Source organism: Eretmochelys imbricata, chromosome 3 (genome assembly GCF_965152235.1).
Source record: "Eretmochelys imbricata isolate rEreImb1 chromosome 3, rEreImb1.hap1, whole genome shotgun sequence".
Taxonomy (NCBI): Eukaryota; Metazoa; Chordata; order Testudines; family Cheloniidae; genus Eretmochelys; species Eretmochelys imbricata.
The window spans coordinates 172,209,295-172,230,248 of NC_135574.1; the positions used below are offsets into that span (position 1 = coordinate 172,209,295).

A 20,954-nucleotide genomic window follows, 5' to 3' on the forward strand; every position below is an offset into this window, starting at 1 on the left:
CAGAAATAGTAGGCATCATCCCATCTAGAGATTACTTTGCATGGTTATATATTTGTTTTGTTATATTTTAAAACTACAAGTCAGTATACTAGGTTGATTTATACAAACATATGGCAACAGTATTACATTCTACCTTGTGTTTATAAAAAGTACTGTGCCAGTCCAGAGATGCCATTATGTTAACATTTATTAGACTGACAAAAGAATCATGATGTAACACATACTCCAACAGGTTCCATTAAAATAAACCTTATAAAGTTTAATAAAACACCTTCTACATTGAAATGTGTTATTTAGAAGCCTCTGTATATTATAAAGATTTACCCACAGCAATGCTAGATAGTCTTTAGCCTCTGAGTTTTGGGTGACAGAATAAGTTGAAGAGTCAGATTAGCATTAATACCAGTACATCTTCAGTGTTGGAATGAGAGGCTATAAAGTCTATTCCTTTACATGAGGAAGAGCACTTGGAACAAAGACTTTTTTTTTTTTTTTTTAAAGCTCATTTAAAGTTATTACCCAGATTACCATTTCCTTCTTGTCCCATACAAACTTTAAAGACTAATGGCATATTAATAACCTCCATAAACAAAGAGTTACTGATATAAAAAACAATTTCACAAGCATTTAATAACTGGATTTTCCATTTCAGCTGTTAAGGTACAAAAAGCAAAGGTTTGTTCCCCACCGTCCTCCTAAACCTGATATAGAATATAATTTGCACTAGGTACTTTGGAACCTTCTGGAACATTGTTTATTAGTTTTGGCAAACTACCAATGATTTCTACAGGAATGGAGCCATTTTGCTGTTCGAACCTGGTTAATCTGTAGCTAGACACATTTCTGATAGGGAAAAGTTAATAAAAAACCACCTTGCAGACATGGCTTTAATAGCTTGATTTTTTTTCCAAAAATTTTATTGGGAGAACTACAAAACATTTACAGTACAAAGTTTACAGTCTCACACTCAATTTGTAGTGAACTGACTCCCGAAAATATATTACAACTCAAGTTGACTTATCCTTTAGTTACATTCAAAACATACTTCTGTTAAAGTAGTCCAAATAGAGTACATAGTGCTTGATCTGTACCTATGTACAAACAAAACTAAAAGCTACTGCTCATTCATCCACCGTCCAGGACAGTTTTGGAAAACTCCTGACTTTCTACACAAGGAAAAAAATTACAAGTTTTGGAATTTAATTAAACAATTTATGTTCATGTACTGCATAAAGTTTCAGATCCAAAGGTGGCCTCCTTGCTTATAAAAAAAAAGTGGTGAAACTTTTCATGTAGTTAAAACCCATCCCTACATTCAAATTATCTCAAGCATTAAGAAAAATACTTATTTGGTTGAGGAAGATTTAAGGCAAGCATGGACCCTTGAGAAGGCACTGTGAGACATAACACTGGGACCCCCAATTATTGCTACATACTTTGAGACTATATCACAGTGTGATTGGTGGAGTTAGGCAACAAAAATACTTTTTGGTTAATTTAAACACATTTGAATTAGGTTTGCCACTTTGAACTCTGATTGCAAAGTAGTTTTGTTGGGTTTGTGTGTTTTGTTTTTTTACGCGGACGGGCTACAACCATTTTACATTCTAAAAAACCCACAGAAATTCCTCATACTACTTCCACAGCATAGAGACCGATTTCTATAAAGAAACCATGCAATCTTTTAAATTTACGTAAACAAGGAAAGAAATTAATGAAATAAATATTACATACAATCTCTTAAATTAAGATTTTTACTCATTTACAATAAAATAACCAAGTGAAGTTACAAAAGGCATATATTACTGTGAAAAGAACACACTCCACATTTCGCCGATTAATAATGGCAATCATAATTTAAACATAATAAAAGAATATATATCTATTGCTTTTCATCATACCCGATAAATACAGTATGAACAAATTACCAATGTATACTTTTCACAAGATAATAAATAAGTTAAATAGTTTCATACTGAGTTGTGTGCAGTGACTCATGCAATCAACTCAAACAGCTAAAAAAATTTAAAAAAAAAAAATCAGCAGTTATTCTCCAACAATTACAAACTAGATTCAGTTGAGTGCTTCCAAATAAAGCAACAAAAAATTGTTCTAAGCCAAACATCCACTAAGTGGTGGCAATGGAACCAACATTAAACTTTGGAATGGAAGTTTTAGCATTTGTTATAATATATATAAGATAGATTATATAAAAAAAACTAGAGGGTTGTTATCAAGGCATATTCCTGGCAGGATGTTGGATTTTTCTTTTAAAAGCTTATAGGTTTAGTACTGGTGTGGGTTTTTATTTGAAATTGGCTTGAAAGACAAACTACTTATTAAATTCTCTTTTTTGTATATAAAAATGTGGAGAGGCTTGAAATACAGAGTTCATGCCCCTCTGGATTGTTTGTTGCTTGCTTTCTGGTGGGTGTGGGTTTGTCTTGTTCCCCCCCCCACTAATGCTTAAAAACAAAACAAAAAACAAAAAAACCACACACACAGATGGAATGGCTGCTGCTGCTGGTGCATATTATAACTAGTCTCCAAATAAAAAACAAAAATCCCCTTCTTCCAAAGTCTCTCTATAAAAATAGGTTTGTTCTGTTCATGTCGCCATTTGCCCTTTTGCAAATTAATTTTTTGTTCATCTCTCGATATAAAAAGTTTTTTCCTCTCTCCTCGCTTTTTAATTTACTTGCTCAGCAATTAAACAAAACCAAACCCAAGAGGATCATCGAAGGACTGTGCGAGCTTGGCTAGTTCTCAAGGCTGCGGTCTCTGCTCCCGGGGTTTATCCTCCCCCCTTCAGCGGGGTGCACACCCCTCTTCTCCGCTCCCCTCTCTCCGGCCCAGCTCCCCCTAGTCGTCGGAGATGGAGAGACGGCTGAAGATGGGCAGGCGCCTGCCGGAGTCCAGGCTCGGGGACTCGGAGCCGCTCAGGCTGCCGGAGCTGAGGGAGCCGCTCAGGTAGCTCTCCCGGTCGGAGAGCGAGTCCGGGGGGCTGGGCGGCGCGTCGAAGACGGGGGACTCGGAGAGGCGGCGCAGGGGCTGGAAGCTGAAGGGAGGCGAGGCGGGCGGCGCCGGGCAGCTCCCCCCTGGCGGCGGCGGCGGCTGCTGCTGCTGGCAGCGGTAGAAGGCGGCGGCCGCTACCGCGGCGGCGGCGGCCGCGGGGCTGGCGGCGAAGCTGGGGCTGTGGAGGGCGAGCGGCGCGATGAGGCTGCCCAGCTCCTGGCCCGAGAAGGCGAAGGCGTTGTTGGCGCAGGGCGGCGAGAGCAGCTCGTCGCAGTAGGAGGCGGAGGCGGGCGGCGGCGGGGTGCGGGACCCGCCGGGGCTCTCGAGCAGCGCCGCCTCCAGCCGCCCGCCGGGCTGCTGCTGCCCGCAGCCGTGCTGGTGGTGGGCGGAGAAGCCGGAGAAGCTCAGGCTGTGGTGCAGCTTGGGCCGCTCGCCAGCGCCGCGCTGGGGCCCGAACCCGCCGCCGCCGCCCAGCGGCGGGTCCCGGGGGGCGAAGGCGCGCAGGTCGCCGGTGCTGCCGCCGGGGTGAGGCGGCGGCGGGTGGGGGTGGTGGTGCGGGGCGGCGGGCGCGGCCGTGCCCCCTCCGGGCGCGGGGCGGCGCTCGTCCGCGTTGTGGATGAAGTGGCAGCGCGGGCCGTAGGGGCAGAAGCCGATGGTGTGGAAGGTGCGGCACAGCTCGGTCTTGTACTTGGGGTGACGCGTGAGGCTGCGCAGCTCGTGGAAGCCGTGCGCGAACTGGCACTTCTCGCCGTACTTGCAGGCGCCGCTCTCCTCGAAGGGCCGGCACAGCTCCGTCTTGTAGCGCGTGGAGTTGATGGGCGCCCCGCCGCCCCCCTTCCCCGCCTGCTGCTGCAGCTGCTGCATCAGGTGCTGGCTGCGCTCGCCATTCTCGCTGAACGAGCGGTCCCGGAACTTGTTCTCCTTGTTGAGCAGCGCGGTGGGGCTGCTGCTCCCGCCGCCTCCCCCCCCGCCCGTGCCCGTCTCCTTCAGGCTGCCGAACGAGGAAGAGGAGGACGAGGACGACGAGCTGGAGCCCGAGGAGCTGGGGAACTTGGAGCTGTTGGCCAGAGCCTGCAGGTTGCTGGTGGAGTGCCTTCGCAGAAAGCCCGGCGCGAAGCTGGAGCTGGGCGAGGTCACGGGGGTCCCCACCGCCTTCTTGTCCAGCATGCTGCTCAGGTTGCTCAGGGTTTTCTCACTCTGGAGGCAAGAGGGGGAAAGGAAGAGAAAGAGTTTGCAAAGTGACTCGGACGGGCAAGCAGGTCTGCAAGCGGCCAGCGCCCCCTGAGACTGCGCGGGAGTAAAACGCCCCCCTCGCAGCACATCTGCAGGGAGAGCGTGGGACATCTTTTAATGTCTCTCCTGCAGCTTGAGAGTTAGGCACTAAAAACTTACTTCTCAGCAGTGTCTTTTAAAAGGTGACACAGCTCCAGCTAAAGCTTCACCTTCACAGCATTAGCCTAAGGACTTCCATTGCAAGAGTTTGAAGCCTCGGGGGAGATCTGGTACTGATTTCAGCACACTTACAACTAAAAGCTTTAGAGATCTTAAAGCTCCCCAATGCACTACAACAACTCCAACTCTTGATAAACTTCTAGTCAACAAATCTCCTTAGAAGCCTGTGCCGAGAGACCTGTAGATCCGTTCGGGAGGGATGGAACACCAACCAGGCAAACTGTCACAATTTAAATGTTAACTTGATCACAGAGCTACTTACGTGTAAAATGCACCCCACATGGAAAGCAGCACCCCTCCCCCACCAACAAAAAGAAGTTTATTCCACTTCTTAAGTAGTCAGACTTAGAAAAAAGAATAATCAAGAGCTCAGATTTGCTAAGCCCTTGAAAACGTTCAAAGTGCTTGACAGACAAAATGCAAACTCTTCCCCTACCTTGCACAAGAAGTCGATGTCATAGAAGGCAGATAAAAGCGTCGTAGACATTTCGAGATCCTGTAGTGATCGGAAATACAGGAAGGACCGAAAGATCCCGCTTTCCTCGGAGGCTTTGGAAAAGCCACGACTAGATAGGAAAGGGCTGATTACTTGAGATCCGAAATGGTCCAATCACTTTCCCAGCAGGGGTGGGTTAGTGGGTGCCTGGCCAAGGCGGCGCCTACTGCTGCAGCGAGCTGACTGCTGGAACTCTGCAAGCCCCGTGCTCGGCACATATATAAACGCCGGACAGCGCAAGGGGCGGGCCCCACTCGGGCCCGCCGGGGTCTCCCAGCAACACCGCCCAGTCGTTCCCACCCGGCCCTGCCCCCTCCTCAGCAGCTCCGCTGCTTCTGATTGGGCGCCGCCAATTTCTTTCAGGGGCCTGGAGTGCAGGGAGGTGCTGTGGGGCTGAGCAGCAAAGAAAGAGCAGCGGGCGGGGTAGCTGTCGGTTCTACGGCTAGCGTCATGCCCACTCGGGGTTGCAGTGAGCCATTGACTAGTCTTGTGACTCTGCTATGCACAGGGTTATAGAGTGGAAAGTGTATAGAAAGCATTCTGCCAGGCTTGCTCCACAATGCACTGTGGGTAGCAGGCAGTCCACTACACACAGGGTGCGCTGTGTATACACTTGTATTTGTAAACACCGTGCAGTATAGACAAGGCTTGCTACAGACTGCACCGTACACGTGTACAGAAAGCATGGTCCTATACATGGAGATTTGCTATGGAAATGCAGAGGGCACTTACCGAATGCACAGTCCATATAGGTTTGTTACAAAGCACTCAAAAGTAAGACTTGTTACAGAAGGCACTACCTAGAAACCACGCTAATATGTAGGAGTTATTGACGCAGAAAACACTGCAGACATATCTAGGAGGCTCTGATTATTTGATAGTAAACTCCTGTATTTTCTTTTAAAATGCCTCGGGGAAACCAGTGTCCCTTTTCACGCTACCATCTCCCTGACGAGGAAGTTTCAACCAGCACGTGTCGGAAAGGGCTTCCCTCTCGGCTTAATATTCCTGGCGAGTAGACTGCGAAGCTTAATACAAAGGAAGATGTACCTAAGTACCTCGGAGTGAAACGGGACGCCTCTTCCTCCCTCCCCACTGAACATCAACTTTTGCCACGTAATTGGTTTGAAACAAACTCTGGCTCCTCGCTTGCTGCGCCCGCGGAACTAGCGGACGGTCGCCAGGGTGTGTTACTTTGCACCACAAAGCGCGGGTGGCTAAAGGACTCGAGTTTGGGGGGGGGGAGGGAAGAAAGAAGGAACTATTTCCCCTCCCGGCGGGCGGCTCCCGCACAGCAAAGGGCCTCCCCCGTCCCGCGCCGCCTGCACCATGCGCCCGCCTCCCGGAGCTTTCCAATAAGGCCTAGTAGATCACAGGGACTTGGCAGCCGGTCAAGGTCTTGTGATACGATCAGCAAAGCCAATTTCGTGTCCTTTGACTTGGAGCCCCAACGCCCGTCCCTGGGCAGCAGCACCGCGGGGCTGGAAAGTGGAGCCAGGCTCGGCCGCTCGCTCCGTGCCCTTCCCCGGGCAGAGTGCGCGAGGGCGGGGTGCAGCCGCCCGGGGAAGTGCAGCCGCACGGCGGCCCCGGGCTCGCGCGCTGCCTAGCTTGTGCAGGGAGGGAGGAAGGAAGCCCGCGGTAGGGGTGAGTGGAAGGGGACGGAACCGTATCGGGCGCCACACCTCGGCCGGGGGAGGGGGGGGGCGGCACACGCACGGCCCGCCTGGGTTCCTTAGCCACGCAAAATATACGCACGCCTCAAGACAAATAAGCAACGAGCCTGGCGCATCTGAGTCCGCGCGGCCCGGGAGGGGAAGAGTTAACCGCGGGAGCTCTTTCTTTGCAGCACCCCCCCCCGGACACTGCTCTTTCTGTGCAACTGCCCGGCCAAGTTATCCCTTCCCCTCCAGCTCTTGTCCCAGCAGCTCCTCAGGCGTAATGCCCCTCCCTCCTAAAGAGCCCTCGTCTGGACAGTAGCTGGGACGGGAGGGGGGCGCTCGAAAGGGAGCTAAACCCCCCTCTCCCCGAGAAACAGCGGATGTTTTTAACCACGCTGTACACGGCAGGTAACCCCGCTTGTCTTCCCCCCCCCCCCAGGCATTCATAAATCTGGCCCGGCTCCGACATCCAGGCTTGTATAAACACGTTCGACGCTACGATTCTGCAGTCCCAATACTTGCGTTTGCTAACGGTTGGAACACACGCAAGGGGGAAAATGGATGCGCGTGTAAAAGTTTCCCTGCAGGTTTTGGGTTACAAAAGCAGTGCAGACGTTTGATCCTCTTTCGGTTCTTTCTGAGCTGGGATGTCAAGCCCTGAAAATCCGAGGGTGCAAGTCTGCCCACGTCAGCAGGAAACCTGCACTTTGCAAAGAAATTTACCAAAGGAAAAGCAACTTCACTGGCGTTTTATTGGGACATTTTGCGCCAGGTCTTCACACCAGGTTTTCGCAAAACAGCTCACGCCTCCATTTGGCTTCCTCCTCAGTGTGACTGTGTCCAGCCCCGCGGAGAAATGCACTTCTGGGAGCGGCTGCAGTTTAGCAGCCTCTCAGCGCAGCAGCACAGTCCCTCCTCCTGCAAAAGGCAGCACAGGGTGCGATATGTCACCCCATTGCTCAATCTGTTAAAAGGTCACAATTGCTGACTGTGTTAATAAACCATAAAGAAATTGAAACTAACGTGGGCCATTACTTCTCCGTTTAAAAATAAAAGATACCTAGAAGAAATTGCACCGGGGGGCGGGGGTTGGGGGAAACCAAGTCACATTCCTTGCTGTACCACAATCCTTCATGGGACAAATCTCTAACTCACCAAATGCACCTTGTAAACTAATCTACTTGGCAGCACTTTCTAACTCGCGGCTGAGAAGCTGCGTTGCTAAATTAGAGGTGGACGTGACATGTTGACATTTAGTCTCGCAGTGGTTTTATGGTTATATGTCACCCTCTAGTGCCCCAACCCTGCGAAGGCATTCCAGTTACAGGAGGCAACAATATTCCATTTTCATCAATATCCGATCAAAACTTAAGTTTTCCTTTAATATGTTCCTGCAGTTCTGTGAAAACATTACGTTGTTAGTGATTTACCACGTAATGAGACTCAGGTCCTAAAATGGGGAAAAATTTAAATTGAGATTACCCTTATATATTTCCAATAATGTATATTTTCTCCTTAGCCGCCTCCATTCATTTGGTTTCATACTAATGTGATTAGTTCAAACTTCCCTCTCCTCCCCTATTAAAAAACTAAACCGTGTAATAAGATTAGAAAAGACCATGTTGAGGGAGATCCTGCCCCTTAGTTACCAGTCTAAGTAAATACATAGTTTATGAAGATAATCATGCAAAAAGCAGTGTATAATCAGCGTTTGAACAACAAATACTTTGATACATTGACTCAGATCAAATACATCACAGATAAGTACTCTCTACTAGACACTGCTAATCCTGTACTGCAGCTGCTGTTTAAGGTTTAAAGGTTTCTGATTTAGTAGTTATACAGTAACCCAAATCACCAACAATATGTGGTGAAATGTATGCAAGATGATGTAAAATTATTTGCTCTCTATAAACTAAGAGATATTACTTAGTTGAAAGTTACACTTTAAAAAACATTGATAAAGAAGATTAAGATTTAAAGTAATTTTGTTCACTGATTAACCATGTTCTTGAGGCTTTACGAAGCTACTTATGTTCTGTTATAAATCTTGTGGATATACTACTGTGCTGTTAAAAGTTGTTTTACTCATTTTTATACCATTCAAACTACCAAGCCCCACACAAGAAGAGCAGCAATGAAGGATTTTTGAAATTCAACAGGATTAATTTCTGTTGGTATTATCCCATAAAAAGTGAATAGCTATACCACATGTTAAAAAAAAGTTGAAAAGGTGTGTAAAATGACAGTTACTAACTGTTAGTGTTGAACAAATGTACTTACAGATAGCTGAGAAAAAATTTATGCTATTTATCTAATGATCAGAAAATAGCTTTTTCATAAAATATATTTGATGACTAATCTGGATTCTGTTTTTATTTATTTATTAGTAAATAGGATAAAATGAATACCTGTGAACTGTCCTTTCATTGTAAACTAAGTTTTCCTTTGCCTCATTGAAATCTCATGTTTCTTTATTATTGAAAGTTATTTACATGAGAAATGCTGAATCATGACACTGCCGTTATAGAAAATATTTATGATAAAAAGTCACTACAATAAAAGATAATATTCTGTTTTCAAAATAAACCACTTAGGCTTTAATTTCAGCGTAGTGCTTATGCAGTGGAAAGCAAATATGTCAAACTGCTCTCTTCTACTTTTAACTCTTAAATAAAAATGTTTAATGCATTTTTTCAAAATATTTTTCAGAGCCCAGTTTAGCAGCCCATTCTAGTTATAACTGTATTATTAAAAATTAACAATGATACAACTAACGCTTGCTAGAGAAATTCATTTTACACTAATTGAACTGGGCTTCAGGTTTACATTGAAGATTAAGCTACTGTATAAATAATATGAAACCTCGCACTGTCACTAGTTCTTACATAATGTTGTATTATAGTGCCACCTACTGGGATATTAAGAATATAACTTAAAGCATCTGAAGTACTAAGCTTCAGAAACTCTTGTATTGAACTATTAATTACTTTTCAGTAAGATTTCCAATTAACATTTACTAAAAGACATGAAGGGTGAAAGTGCAAATAAAGAATCACTGTTTGATCATAAGCCCATACTCTTGCAGTGATAATTTAAAAATCAGTCTAGAGCAAGTTATATATCTTTGTTTTGGTTACTGCATGCATGCTATACAGGTTTTAGCTCTTGATTAAATAATGCACTGAGTCTTTTTAATTATTTATTTGAACTTGTTGTGATCTTGGAACCAAATTCAAGAATTCAGAAAGAGAAATGTACAAAGCACACATAAATACGAGAACTCCAGATCTCTTTTGATGATTTGAGACAACACATTGCTATATTCAAAATCTCCTAAAACAGACTGTAATATCAAAATAAAATTATTCTGATCACCATCAGAAGCTTGCTATCAGATTTGCTCTATTTTGTAAAGGCCTGATTCTTCTATCTTTACTCATACCTTACTTACAGAGTAAAGTATACTCTAAGTGAGCAAGCATGACCTCATATGGTTCTAAAATGAAAAGCATGTTTTATTTTGAACACTGGTCTTCATTCTGGAAAGGGCTTCAAACCCAGCCTCTGGTTTGAAGGTAAAAATGTTAGCACTCTGATACCTATTTTCTGTGCAGGAGCAATCAGGCACTTGGCAGCACTTACACATTTATTTGCACCTGCAAAACAAGAGGCCACTTTTAAAAATCAGGCTCCTATGCTTCACCCTGGTTAAAAATGGAACGAAGTTAAAAACTCTGATTCAGGCTTGGCATGGGCAAGCAAAGGAAGTCAATATTTTTTTTTAGGAACAGTTTTTCAAAAAATCAAAATAAAACAGTATCAGGTTAATATTCTGAGTGTGTTAAGAATTGCTACATGCTGACAAAAGGGAAAACAAAGTCAAGAATTATGGCATTGGAGTAGAGGAGGAATAACTTGTGGGATAAAGCACACCAGATCAGCAGGTGGCCTGCACCTGGATGAATGGAAAATACTAAGATTAGCTGCTTTGCGTCCTACAGTAGCTGCAATAAACTATGCTGGTCTGAATGAAATTAGTAAATGCATTTAAAAAAATCTTCTCCTACAGCAAGTCTGACAAAGATTCAATGGACTCATGAAAAATGTGTTTTTAGCATGTACTATTAAAAAGGTTTACTATAGTCATTAAACAAATATATCCCGTCCCAAACCTAGAGAGAATTCAACTCTTTGTTCACAATGTAATAAAATTTATACAACCAGCACAGGACAAACTGCCAGTGTTTCACTTTTCAGGATTTTCTTTGTTCTTGCAAGTATCATCATCAAGTTCAAGCAAGGTTAATATCTTAAGACAAGTTGATATTCTTTCGTTCTGAATTGCTAATCTTGTGAATTCCACAGTTTTGGAAAATTCTGGAGTTGGCGGTAGCTCTTTAAGAAGCTGTGTAACAAGCTTTGCTTGATCAGATGCTCTTCTTGCCAATCGAAGGAATTCTCCTTGATCTGGCGAATTTAAGTGAGTGGCTGGTATGAGCAAGAACAGATGTTTACTAAGCTGTCTGACGTTAGTCAGCGTCTCTGCCCAAAAATTCACTTCCCCTTTATTAAACAGGTTGTCATCTTCCATCTCAATGAAAAGAAAAACAACAAAGATCAGTGGTTTGATGATAAAGGGCAAATAATCCAATATTAAACAACATTAAGGGGAAATAATGCTGATAAAAATATTACTAAAACAGTTTCTTTGCTGTTCTATGTGAGGGTAAGGGTTCATATATAGCTCTTCAATTTATTCAAAGATTTGGAAAGCCCAAAACAAAGTTTCCCAGTGTGCCAATGACATATCTCCAGAAATCAAGCGCTTATGATGTAACTTTTATTTTGGAAATAGTGGAAGTAAAAACAGCCTAAATATTTGTGCATGGTGGGGAGTGCAGAATTAGCTTTCCTTCCACTGTGTCACTGTCTTATATTATACAGAGACCTCAGTAATCAGTATGGTAATTGGGTATATCATGGAGCTTGTGGAGTAGATTAATTAATAAAGGAAAATTACATCAGTCAAGGAAACAGTAGTAGAACATCAAAAAGACATACCTAAACCAAATGCTTAAGAAAAGTTTCATAAGACATTTGAATGGTCATTTTATCATATCAGTTGTCAGCCAATGTTTCAAAGATAGGTTTCAGAGTAACAGCCGTGTTAGTCTGTATTCGCAAAAAGAAAAGGAGTACTTGTGGCACCTTAGAGACTAACCAATTTATTTGAGCATAAGCTTTCGTGAGCTACAGCTCACTTCATCAGATGCATTCAGATAAAAATATCTACCAAGAAATTATGTACAGTATAAGAGAGTCTCAGATTAAAGTCTTGTTCCAAATTTTCAGAACAAGTACATGCTCACTTTAAATGTGCCTGATTTAGGTGTGAAAATCCCTCATTGTAAGAGTGCAGGTTGGTGTGCACATGTGTATCTCCATGCATGCTCAAATAAATTGGTTAGTCTCTAAGGTGCCAGAAGTACTCCTTTTCTTCTTGTTTCAAAGATGTAGCTGTTGCCACTACTACCAGTTTACTTTATAGTATTATATTCATATTTCTTGGCCTTTCAAAGGCAAGTTAGCACCTAACATACAATATTAAGTTCTATGGGCCCAATCCTGCTAAGTCTTGTTTATGCAAATCCTACCTATTGACGTCATTAGTTTCAATGAGCGAGGATGATTCATGTGTATAAGACTTTGTAGTACTGAGCCCACAGAATATAACAAAATTTGAAAGCTCTGGAAAAACTAGAACAATAGCAGGAAGCAAACCAATAGTAGCAGGAGTAATGAGCTTGGACTTCAGACACGCTGATCATCTACAACAACTATTAACTTCAATCAGATCTTTAGGTGATCAGCGCCTCTGAAAATCAGGCCCTGCATCTGTGAAATGTTGGGTGACAACTGATATGTTAAAATAACCCAGGATGGTCATTAAACTTTTTTTAAAAAAAGTATGGCTTAATGTGGACATCAATGGGACTACTTATATGAGAATTGCAGGATCAGGCCCAATTTATTTATTTTAAACAGACTATTGTCACTGTGAATGTTTTACTTTCAAGTTTAAGTCTGTTCCAACTCCAGAAATTAAGTAGTTATTAGAATTACCAGTGTTGTAGTCTCCATATCTTTTTTTAGCTCATCCTCTCCCAGCAGCCATTCCAGTAACACTAGGACACCAGCACTGGTTTGATTCCACTGCTGAAGCAGCTCACACAGTATGCCAAATGCTAAATCCAAGGCCATGGATGCATTTACTACACGAAAGGCAAACTCTGCGGAGAGAAAAATAGGAAGAATAATGTAAGTTGAGACCAAACATCATTTTACATTAACAGTAGCATATAAGTGAGCTCACGTATGAATATCAAGGCTGAAATTACAAAAGCAAATGTAGAATGCTAATTTACAGTCACAAGTAGTTAGAAATACATGATTAGCCAGCTGTGGGGGTTGGGCTCTTTTCTTATTTCAAAATAATACATGAAACACCGAAGACAATTAAGTTTAAAAATTACTATTGTGCACATAGTAATGTTCAGTATTATGTATCCAAGTATACAAACATGTATGTCCCTTGCTTTCAGACAAGGTCATCACCTTGTAGGCTGTGACTGTATGTTAAAAGTAATACACAAAATGCAGCTATGTTTTAAATTACGTCTGACACCATGGATCTCAATATTCACAGCATGCTAATGGCATGCTTTTCAACCAAACCTCCATAGAATAAATTAAATTATAAATATAGACAAAACAATAAAGGTTCAAATAAACCCATAAAATCAAGAAAAATTCAGGCCCTGTTTTCATAAGAGTTCCAGGCATCTTTAGCCAGAATTGGGTTTAAACACAGGTCTTGCTAGCAGGATGCTAATATAGTTTCCCTGGACAGTGGAGAAATGGATGAACCACCATGCTATAAACTGTTCCCATACACTCTTATCTACACTGCATTTCTTCCCTAGATTTCCAGCTGCTGCAAATGATGTTTTAATCACTGTGTTTGCTTGCTCTCGATGACAGTGGTAAAAATGCCAGCAACCTTCTAGAGCCCTGTCTACACTAGGGTTCCCATTGTTGCTATCAGCAGTAGAGCTGCACTAGTGGTAGCAACAGTGGGAATATATAGAGGGAAAATCCTAGTGCAGACAAATTCCCTGACTAGAGCATGATGTAAAACAAATTTTAGCAAGGTTCATTTATATTCACCAGAGAAAAGCTATTCATGAAAAGGGCTTATTTTTAAAGTAATGCTATTCTCCAAGACACCTTTTTACCAGGACAAAGGAAGGTGGAATGATGTAATCACAGCTACCTAGAAAATCAGTCACACTTGGAAGCTAGCACTGACTTCCTCTTTCTGAGGATTCATTTAGTCTGATGAAGGAAAAGGACTGTTGAGATTAAAAATGAACAAAAATGCAGGCAGAATAAGACTAAAACATTGGAAGCAACTCCCCCATATTAATCACTTACTTTACAGCTGATTTTCAGATATGCAAATGGCGCAGGGACGTGCTAGCCTCTGCTTCCCGCAGCTCCCACTGGCCGGGAATGGCGAACCGCAGCCACTGGGAGCTGTGGGTGGCTGTTCCTGTGGACAGTCAATGTAAACACACTGTCTCACGGCCTGCCAGTGGATTACCCTGATGGGCCGCAGGTTGCCCACCACTGCCCTACACATTGCAGGCCACAGAACCTTGTTCACTCACTGCTTTAATAGACCTATAACCTCTGGTTCAGTTACTGAAGTCCTGAAATTATAATTTAAACTAAAGATTTCAAGTATACAGAGATTCCACCATTTACTCTAGTTTAAACTTGGAAGTGAGCAGTGCCCCATGCTGCAGAGGAAAGTGAAAATCCCCCAGGGTCTCCGCCAATCTGACCCAGGGGAAAATTCCTTCCCAACCCCAAAAATGGAGATCAGTTAGACCCTAAGCATTTTGTCAAGACCCAACAGCTAGAAAGAACATAAGAATGGCCATAGTGGGTCAGACCCAAGGTCCATCCAGCCCAGTATCCTGTCTACAGACAGTGGCCAATGCCAGATGCCCCAGAGGGACTGAACCTAACAGGTAATGATCTAGTGACCTCTCTCCTGCCATCCATCTCCAGCTTCTGACAAACAGAGGCTAGGGACACCATTCCTTACCCATCCTGGCTAACAGCCATTAATGGACTGAACCTCCATGAATTTATCCAGTTCTCTTTTAAACCCTGTTATAGTCCTAGTCTTCACAACCTCCTCAGGCAATTTGACTGTGCACTGAGTGAAGAAGAACTTCCATTTATTTATTTTAAACCTGCTACCCATTAATTTCATTTGGTAGCCCCTAGTTCTTATATTATTGGAACAAGTAAATAACTTTTCCTTATTCACTTTCTCTACACCACTCACGATTTTATATACCTCTACCATTTCCCCCCTTAGTCTCCTCTTTTCCAAACTGAAAAGTCCTAGTTTCTTTAATCTCTCCTCATATGGGACTCATTCCAAGCCCCTAATCATTTTAGTTGCCCTTTTCTGAACCTTTTCTAATGCCAGTATATCTTTTTTGAGATGAGGGGACCACATCTGTATGCAGTATTCAAGATGTGGGCGTACTATGGATTTATATAAGGGCGATAAGATATTCTCCGTCTTATTCTCTATCCCTTTTTTAATGATTCCTAACATCCCGTTTGCTTTTTTGACTGCCGCTGCACACTGTGTGGACGTCTTCAGAGAACTACCCACGATGACTCCAAGATCTCTTTCCTGATTAGGTGTAGCTAAATTAGCCCCCACCATATTGTATGTATAGTTGGGGTTATTTTTTCCAATGTGCATTACTTTATATTTATCCACATTAAATTTCATTTGCCATTTTGTTGCCCAATCACTTAGTTTTGTGAGATATTTTTGAAGTTCTTCACAGTCTGCTTTGGTCTTAATTACCTTGAGCAGTTTAGTATCATCTGCAAACTTTGCCACCTCACTGTTTACCCCTTTCTCCAGATCAACTTATGAATAAGTTGAATAGGATTGGTCCTAGGACTGACCCTTCGGGAACACCAATAGTTACCGCTCTCCATTCTGAAAATTTACCATTTATTCCTACCCTTTGTTCCCTGTCTTTTAACCAGTTCTCAATCCATGAAAGGATCTTCCCTCTTATCCCATGACAACTTAAATTATGTAAGAGTCTTTGGTGAGGGACTTTGTCAAAGGCTTTCTGGAAATCTAAGTACACTATGTCCACTGGATCCCCCTTGTCCACATGTTTGTTGATCCCCTCAAAGAACTCTAATCGATTAGTAAGACATGATCTCCTTTTACAGAAACCATGTTGACTTTTGCGCAACAATTTATGTTCTTCTATGTGTCTGACGATTTTATTCTTTACTATTGTTTCAACTGATTTGCCCGGTACTGACGTTAGACTTACCGATCTGTAATTGCCAGGATCACCTCTAGAGCCCTTCTTAAATATTGGCGTTACATCAGCTATCTTCCATTCATTGGGTACAGTAGCTGATTTAAAGGACAGGTTACAAACTATAGTTAATAGTTCCGCAATTTCACATTTGAGTTCTTTCAGAACTCTTGGGTGAATGCCATCTGGTCCCGGTGACTTGTTACTGTTAAGTTTCTCAATTAATTCCAAAACCTCCTCTAGTGACACTTCAATCTGTGACAATTCCTCAGATTTGTCACCTACAAAAGACAGCTCAGGTTTGAGAATCTCCCTCACATCCTCAGCCATGAAGACTGAAGCAAAGAATTTATTTAGTTTCTCTGAGATGACTTTATCGTCTTTAAGCACTCTTTTTGTAGCTCGATCGTCCAGTGGCCCCACTGGTTGTTTAGCAGGCTTTCCAATTCCGATGTACTTAAAAAACATTTTGTTATTACCTTTTGAGTTTTTGGCTGGGAAAGAATTCTCTGTAGTAACTCACAGCCCTCCCCATCAAGTGCTCCATCACTGGCTCCTGGGGATATTTGCTACTAGCAGTCGCAGATCAGCTGTATACCATTGTAGGCAGTCTCATCATACCATCCCCTTCATAAACTATCAATTTCAGTCTTGAAGCCAGTCCTCTCCCTCCCTTTATGGGACGTAGGAGAACACCCACTCCTGGCCTTTCTTTGCTTTTTAGCCAGTACCGGGGATGGAAAGCGGTGCCAGTCTGAGGCCAGTGCTGGCAGGGTGTTCTGCACCGAGGCCATGGTGCTAAGAGCAGAATCTGATCTAGTCAGCTCTAAGACCAGTGTAAGGGCCGAATCCATAAGGAGTGCTCGGAGACGAATGTCCTGTTCCTTTTTGGTCCATGATCTGAAACTCTTGCAAATGCGACATTTGTTGCTCATATGGGTTTCCCCTAAGCTTCTATGGGGATCACTGACTGGGATGGGATTTCCTGCAACAGTCACAAGATTTGAAGCCTGGGTACTGGGGCATGCCCCATCCCTAGGGTAAGTCCCATTCGGGACTAACAAACTAACACTAAATCTACACTAAAACTAACAAATTTCTAACAACTATTTAGAGAAAGTTCACAACTAGACACAGTTGAGAGGAGTAAGCTTGCTGATGCAAGGAGACGTTCCAGCACCTTCACTGGCAGTAAGAAGGAACTAAGGGTGGGGGGAGCTGGCGGCACCCCTTAAACCAGTGCATACGCATGCCACTCCAGAGGGCACCAGAGCTGGTCCCCTAAGGATACCACTGAGGGAAAAACTTCTGGCACCAGTGCATGTGCCGAGCACACACACCTACAATGGAATGGACATGAGCAAGCACTCGAAGAAAAACCAAGGTTGTCCCCGACAGCCAGTTCTTCTGTGAGGTCCTCACTACTCACCAATACCAAATCTAAAATGGCATCCCCTCGACAACTATTTGGTGAAGAAATCTGTCAGCTATCACATCCAGGAAAATACAGCCCTTACTATTTTTAGTAGCTCTTGTCCTCCAATCTATACCTGGGAAGTTAAAGTCTCCCATAATCACACAATTCCCAGTAGTCTTTATTTAATTAAAACCAGCAAAGAAGTCTCTATCCATATCCAAATCAGATCCTGGGGGTCAGTAGCATACCCCAAGCACTGATGTTGATCACTTTCTTTTTGGGACTGACTATATGTCCAGTTGCATACATTCAATCAATCCACCCTTTTTTTACTCGCTACCCCAAGATAGCATATGTTCTATTACACTAATTAACTGAACTATTAACATTAATAATTATAGACACTGATGTACAGGAACTAAATTACTACTAATTACTGAAGTATTTTTGCTGTTATTTTATCCATCACTCATCTGTATCATTTATCATATTGAGATCATAGGTATACATAGCAACTTTACTCTGATACCTATGAAAATTAGATCTTGAAAATCAGGCATAGAGTAGATCAGTGAATAAATATGTGTAAAATGCTTTGAAGATGAATAGTACTTCATAAGTGCTAAGTAAAAGGACAATAATTGATGTCATATGCATGCATAAAGAAGAAGAATACAACTCTCTTTATAGGTAACTTAAAAAGAATTTACATAGTTTTCACTGATGTATTTAATGTTTATAGGTAATAGACAAACATCACTGATTTCAATTAGCCTTATACACTATATTATTTGATATTGTGTTAAAAATTCAGAGTAATGTGAAAGTAGAGTCCTAACAAAAGTGATTCAATGACCCAGTATTATAAGCCTCTCACATTGTAAACAACGTTGTTCAGAACCAGTTGTCTGTATCATTTAGATATTGTATACTTATATAGTCATTCAACTTACTACTACTAACAGAAAATAAAATAGCAGGAAGTGAATCTGAAGAGTCAGACTGCAAGAGGCTACTAATGAACATAACAAACAATGTAAAGGGCAGGATCTATAGGCTCATTCACTGTAGAAGTGTTGAAATGATCATTTATCAGTTCTCAAAACTCTAGGACATGTATAAATTACAACATGCAAAAATGTCAGTCATAAACAAGATTATCATCTTGTTAAATAAAGCCACTTCAGTGATTGAAATACACAGAATGCTCTGTGCTTTAAACTAGTAGTTACAAGATAAAGCATAAGAATTAATAATACTGCTTGAAATGAAAAACAGAAGATAAAAATAAGGTATTAGATGTTTTTCTATGTTCAGGAAGTAAATTTTCATAAAGGGGGATGGGTAAGTACTATAGTGGTTTGAGTTTTCTTTGTTAATCCACCCATGGAAGAATTAGACCTCCCACATACACATTCATATACCACAAGACCTTTGATCACACCAGATGTGAACATTTCTCCTGGTAGCCTATGATGTGTCCTCAAAATATACTCTTTTTAAACTTTTGTATTATACTATGAATTGTAAAAAAATCAACAAAACGTTGAATACAGTGGAATAAAGTATACATACCAAAAATGATAAAATACCAACAAAATAAAAAAGGCAGGACACAGACTATGAGAACAAAGATTAAAACCTAGAGTTCTGTGTCTATAAACTGTTTCCTAATTGGTTTTACATGAGTAATTGTCAAACAATAACTTAGCTTTAGTTTGTAGAATAGTGCAAGTTATAGAAGAAAATTTGTCATTCAATGCAAATATAAACACAACTAATTGGTTCAATATTTAGAGCTCAGTATAAAAATCCTGTTAGGGGCTCACAAACATTGTGCTATCCAACAGCAACAATAGGTTTTAGGAGGAGGAAAGAAGAATAATTCTCTAAATGAAATTAAAGGAGGAATTTTAGGTCGATGGGATACAATAAATCAAGCTGGAATTTAGCCAATTTTAGTTTTTATAAGAAGTGCCGTGTGATCTAGACAGGTAGGTACTCACATGGTTATTATGCCATCCTAGTAACTTAGAGTTTCACAAATACCCTGTGAAGTAGGGTAATATTATCATCCTCATTTCACTGAAGCGAGAGATTGAATTAGTGACGTTCACACAGTGAAACTATGGCAAATCTGGGGATTGAATCGCCTGAGTCTCAGCCAGATAGCCTGAGTCTCACTTCAGTATCTTAAGCACAACATGATACATGCCTCTCTTTTTAATGTATGACAGGTCAGGTTTTCAGTTTAACATCTCATCCCCAAAATGGCAGCTTCAGCCGCACAATGTCCCCAATACCATGCTGGTGCATTGATTCAGTATTCACACAAAGGAAAGCATCAGCTATTGACCCACCTAACAACACTTTTTGCAGCATCCCAAGTTTTCTTTGTAGCTCTCCTCTAAGTACTGAACGGAGCGAACCCTATTCTCACCATAGAACTTGAAATCACAACCCGGTGTCGTATTGCTGCAGATGGACTTTTATCTAATATTTTGTGCGTGTACACATCACAAAATATGCAACACCTTTAAGGGAAAGAAATTCCATTGGCCTAGTGGGCTAGGGAAGAGAGTCCAGAAAGGTGAAGCACAATTCTACAGCTATGCAATATATACACAGTACCTGCTTACATGAAGCCCTATGATTCTATGATTTTTATGACAGCTTTTCCAGATGTGGATATAGGAAGAGAGATGGCAAATATGTGCATTGGTAAAATGGGAGCAGACAAATACCCAAATTATAGAACAAGCAGCAGGTAAAAACCCAAGAAGGTCCTTAGCCCTGACCTATTCTCTAGGTCACTGTTTTAGCCTGACAGTCCTTTTGGCCATATCAAAGGTTAACAACAGAAGACAGAGGAGAGAGGGAAGGAGAGAGAGACAGAGAGAGAGAAAATGACTAACTTTTGTCTCAACACACCCAGAATGTTGGACTGGAATTGTTGTTTGAAAATGTGCTAAGTTTATTGTACTCTGTCATTTCAAATTCATTTATAAGTTAGGAAGTTCCCTTTTTTAAAAATGACCATTTATGTAAAATCTATTCTGTAAGCAGATCCCTTTTATAATGTCTCATACCATCAAAGGAGATTAGATCATTTTAGTCCTCTAGAGCAATATCTTTCTCCATATTACATACAACTAAATCATCTGGTTTCCATTTCATTGCCTGCAACTCTGGTTTGTAGCTGTACGTGTTCATAACAACTCTTTAAGAGAGGCCTTTCCTTGACATCAAGTTAAAAAAAAAAGTCGAAGTATAACAGTATTTCAAAACAAAGTGTTCAAAATTTGTTGGAGGTTCTTGCACATATTTTTTCTAGTCTTGGTCTACAAAGCATAGTGATACTCAGTGTTGGCTTTAAAGGTCTCATCTTACCATAATTAAAGAAGTTCACAACTCAGTTTATTCAGTCCTGTGCAGTAAGTATGCTTCATGAATCAAATAATTACTTGAAATTCTTT

General features: G+C 42.0%; 2 protein-coding genes and 1 long non-coding RNA gene across 3 annotated transcripts in view; 1 reads left to right on the forward strand and 2 right to left on the reverse strand.

Moving 5' to 3' along the window:
• Positions 1-886: 886 nt before the first annotated feature.
• ZFP36L2 (ZFP36 like 2 zinc finger CCCH-type) lies at positions 887-5,173 on the reverse strand. The gene is made up of 2 exons (XM_077813845.1): positions 4,904-5,173; positions 887-4,212 (listed from the first exon to the last, which is right to left on the reverse strand). Exons 1-2 carry the CDS (start codon positions 4,952-4,954, stop codon positions 2,863-2,865), a joined length of 1,401 nt encoding a protein of 466 aa, XP_077669971.1. The 5' UTR covers positions 4,955-5,173; the 3' UTR covers positions 887-2,862.
• Positions 5,174-6,382: 1,209 nt separating this feature from the next.
• On the forward strand, positions 6,383-8,982 carry LOC144263140 (uncharacterized). Its single transcript, XR_013345736.1, has 2 exons — positions 6,383-6,607; positions 7,061-8,982. It is a non-coding gene; the product is annotated as an uncharacterized LOC144263140 (long non-coding RNA).
• A 742-nt stretch (positions 8,983-9,724) lies between these two features.
• THADA (THADA armadillo repeat containing) overlaps positions 9,725-20,954 on the reverse strand; it is a 303,171-nt gene continuing 291,941 nt past the window's right edge. Inside the window, exons 37-38 of the mRNA XM_077813846.1 lie at positions 12,748-12,914; positions 9,725-11,215 (exon numbers count right to left, since the gene is read on the reverse strand). Of these exons, the coding sequence (XP_077669972.1) occupies positions 10,871-11,215; positions 12,748-12,914 (512 nt within the window). The 3' untranslated portion in view covers positions 9,725-10,870. The remainder of the gene's footprint in view (positions 11,216-12,747; positions 12,915-20,954) is intronic.

Bases quoted from the DNA above. Each gene is read 5' to 3' on its own strand.
- ZFP36L2 (XM_077813845.1), bottom strand. From the start codon at position 4,954: ATGTCTACGACGCTTTTATCTGCCTTCTATGACATCGACTTCTTGTGC. The intron at 4,213-4,903 runs GTAGGGGAAGAG...TCTTGCCTCCAG, and splicing joins ACATCGACTTCTTGTGCAAG to AGTGAGAAAACCCTGAGCAA.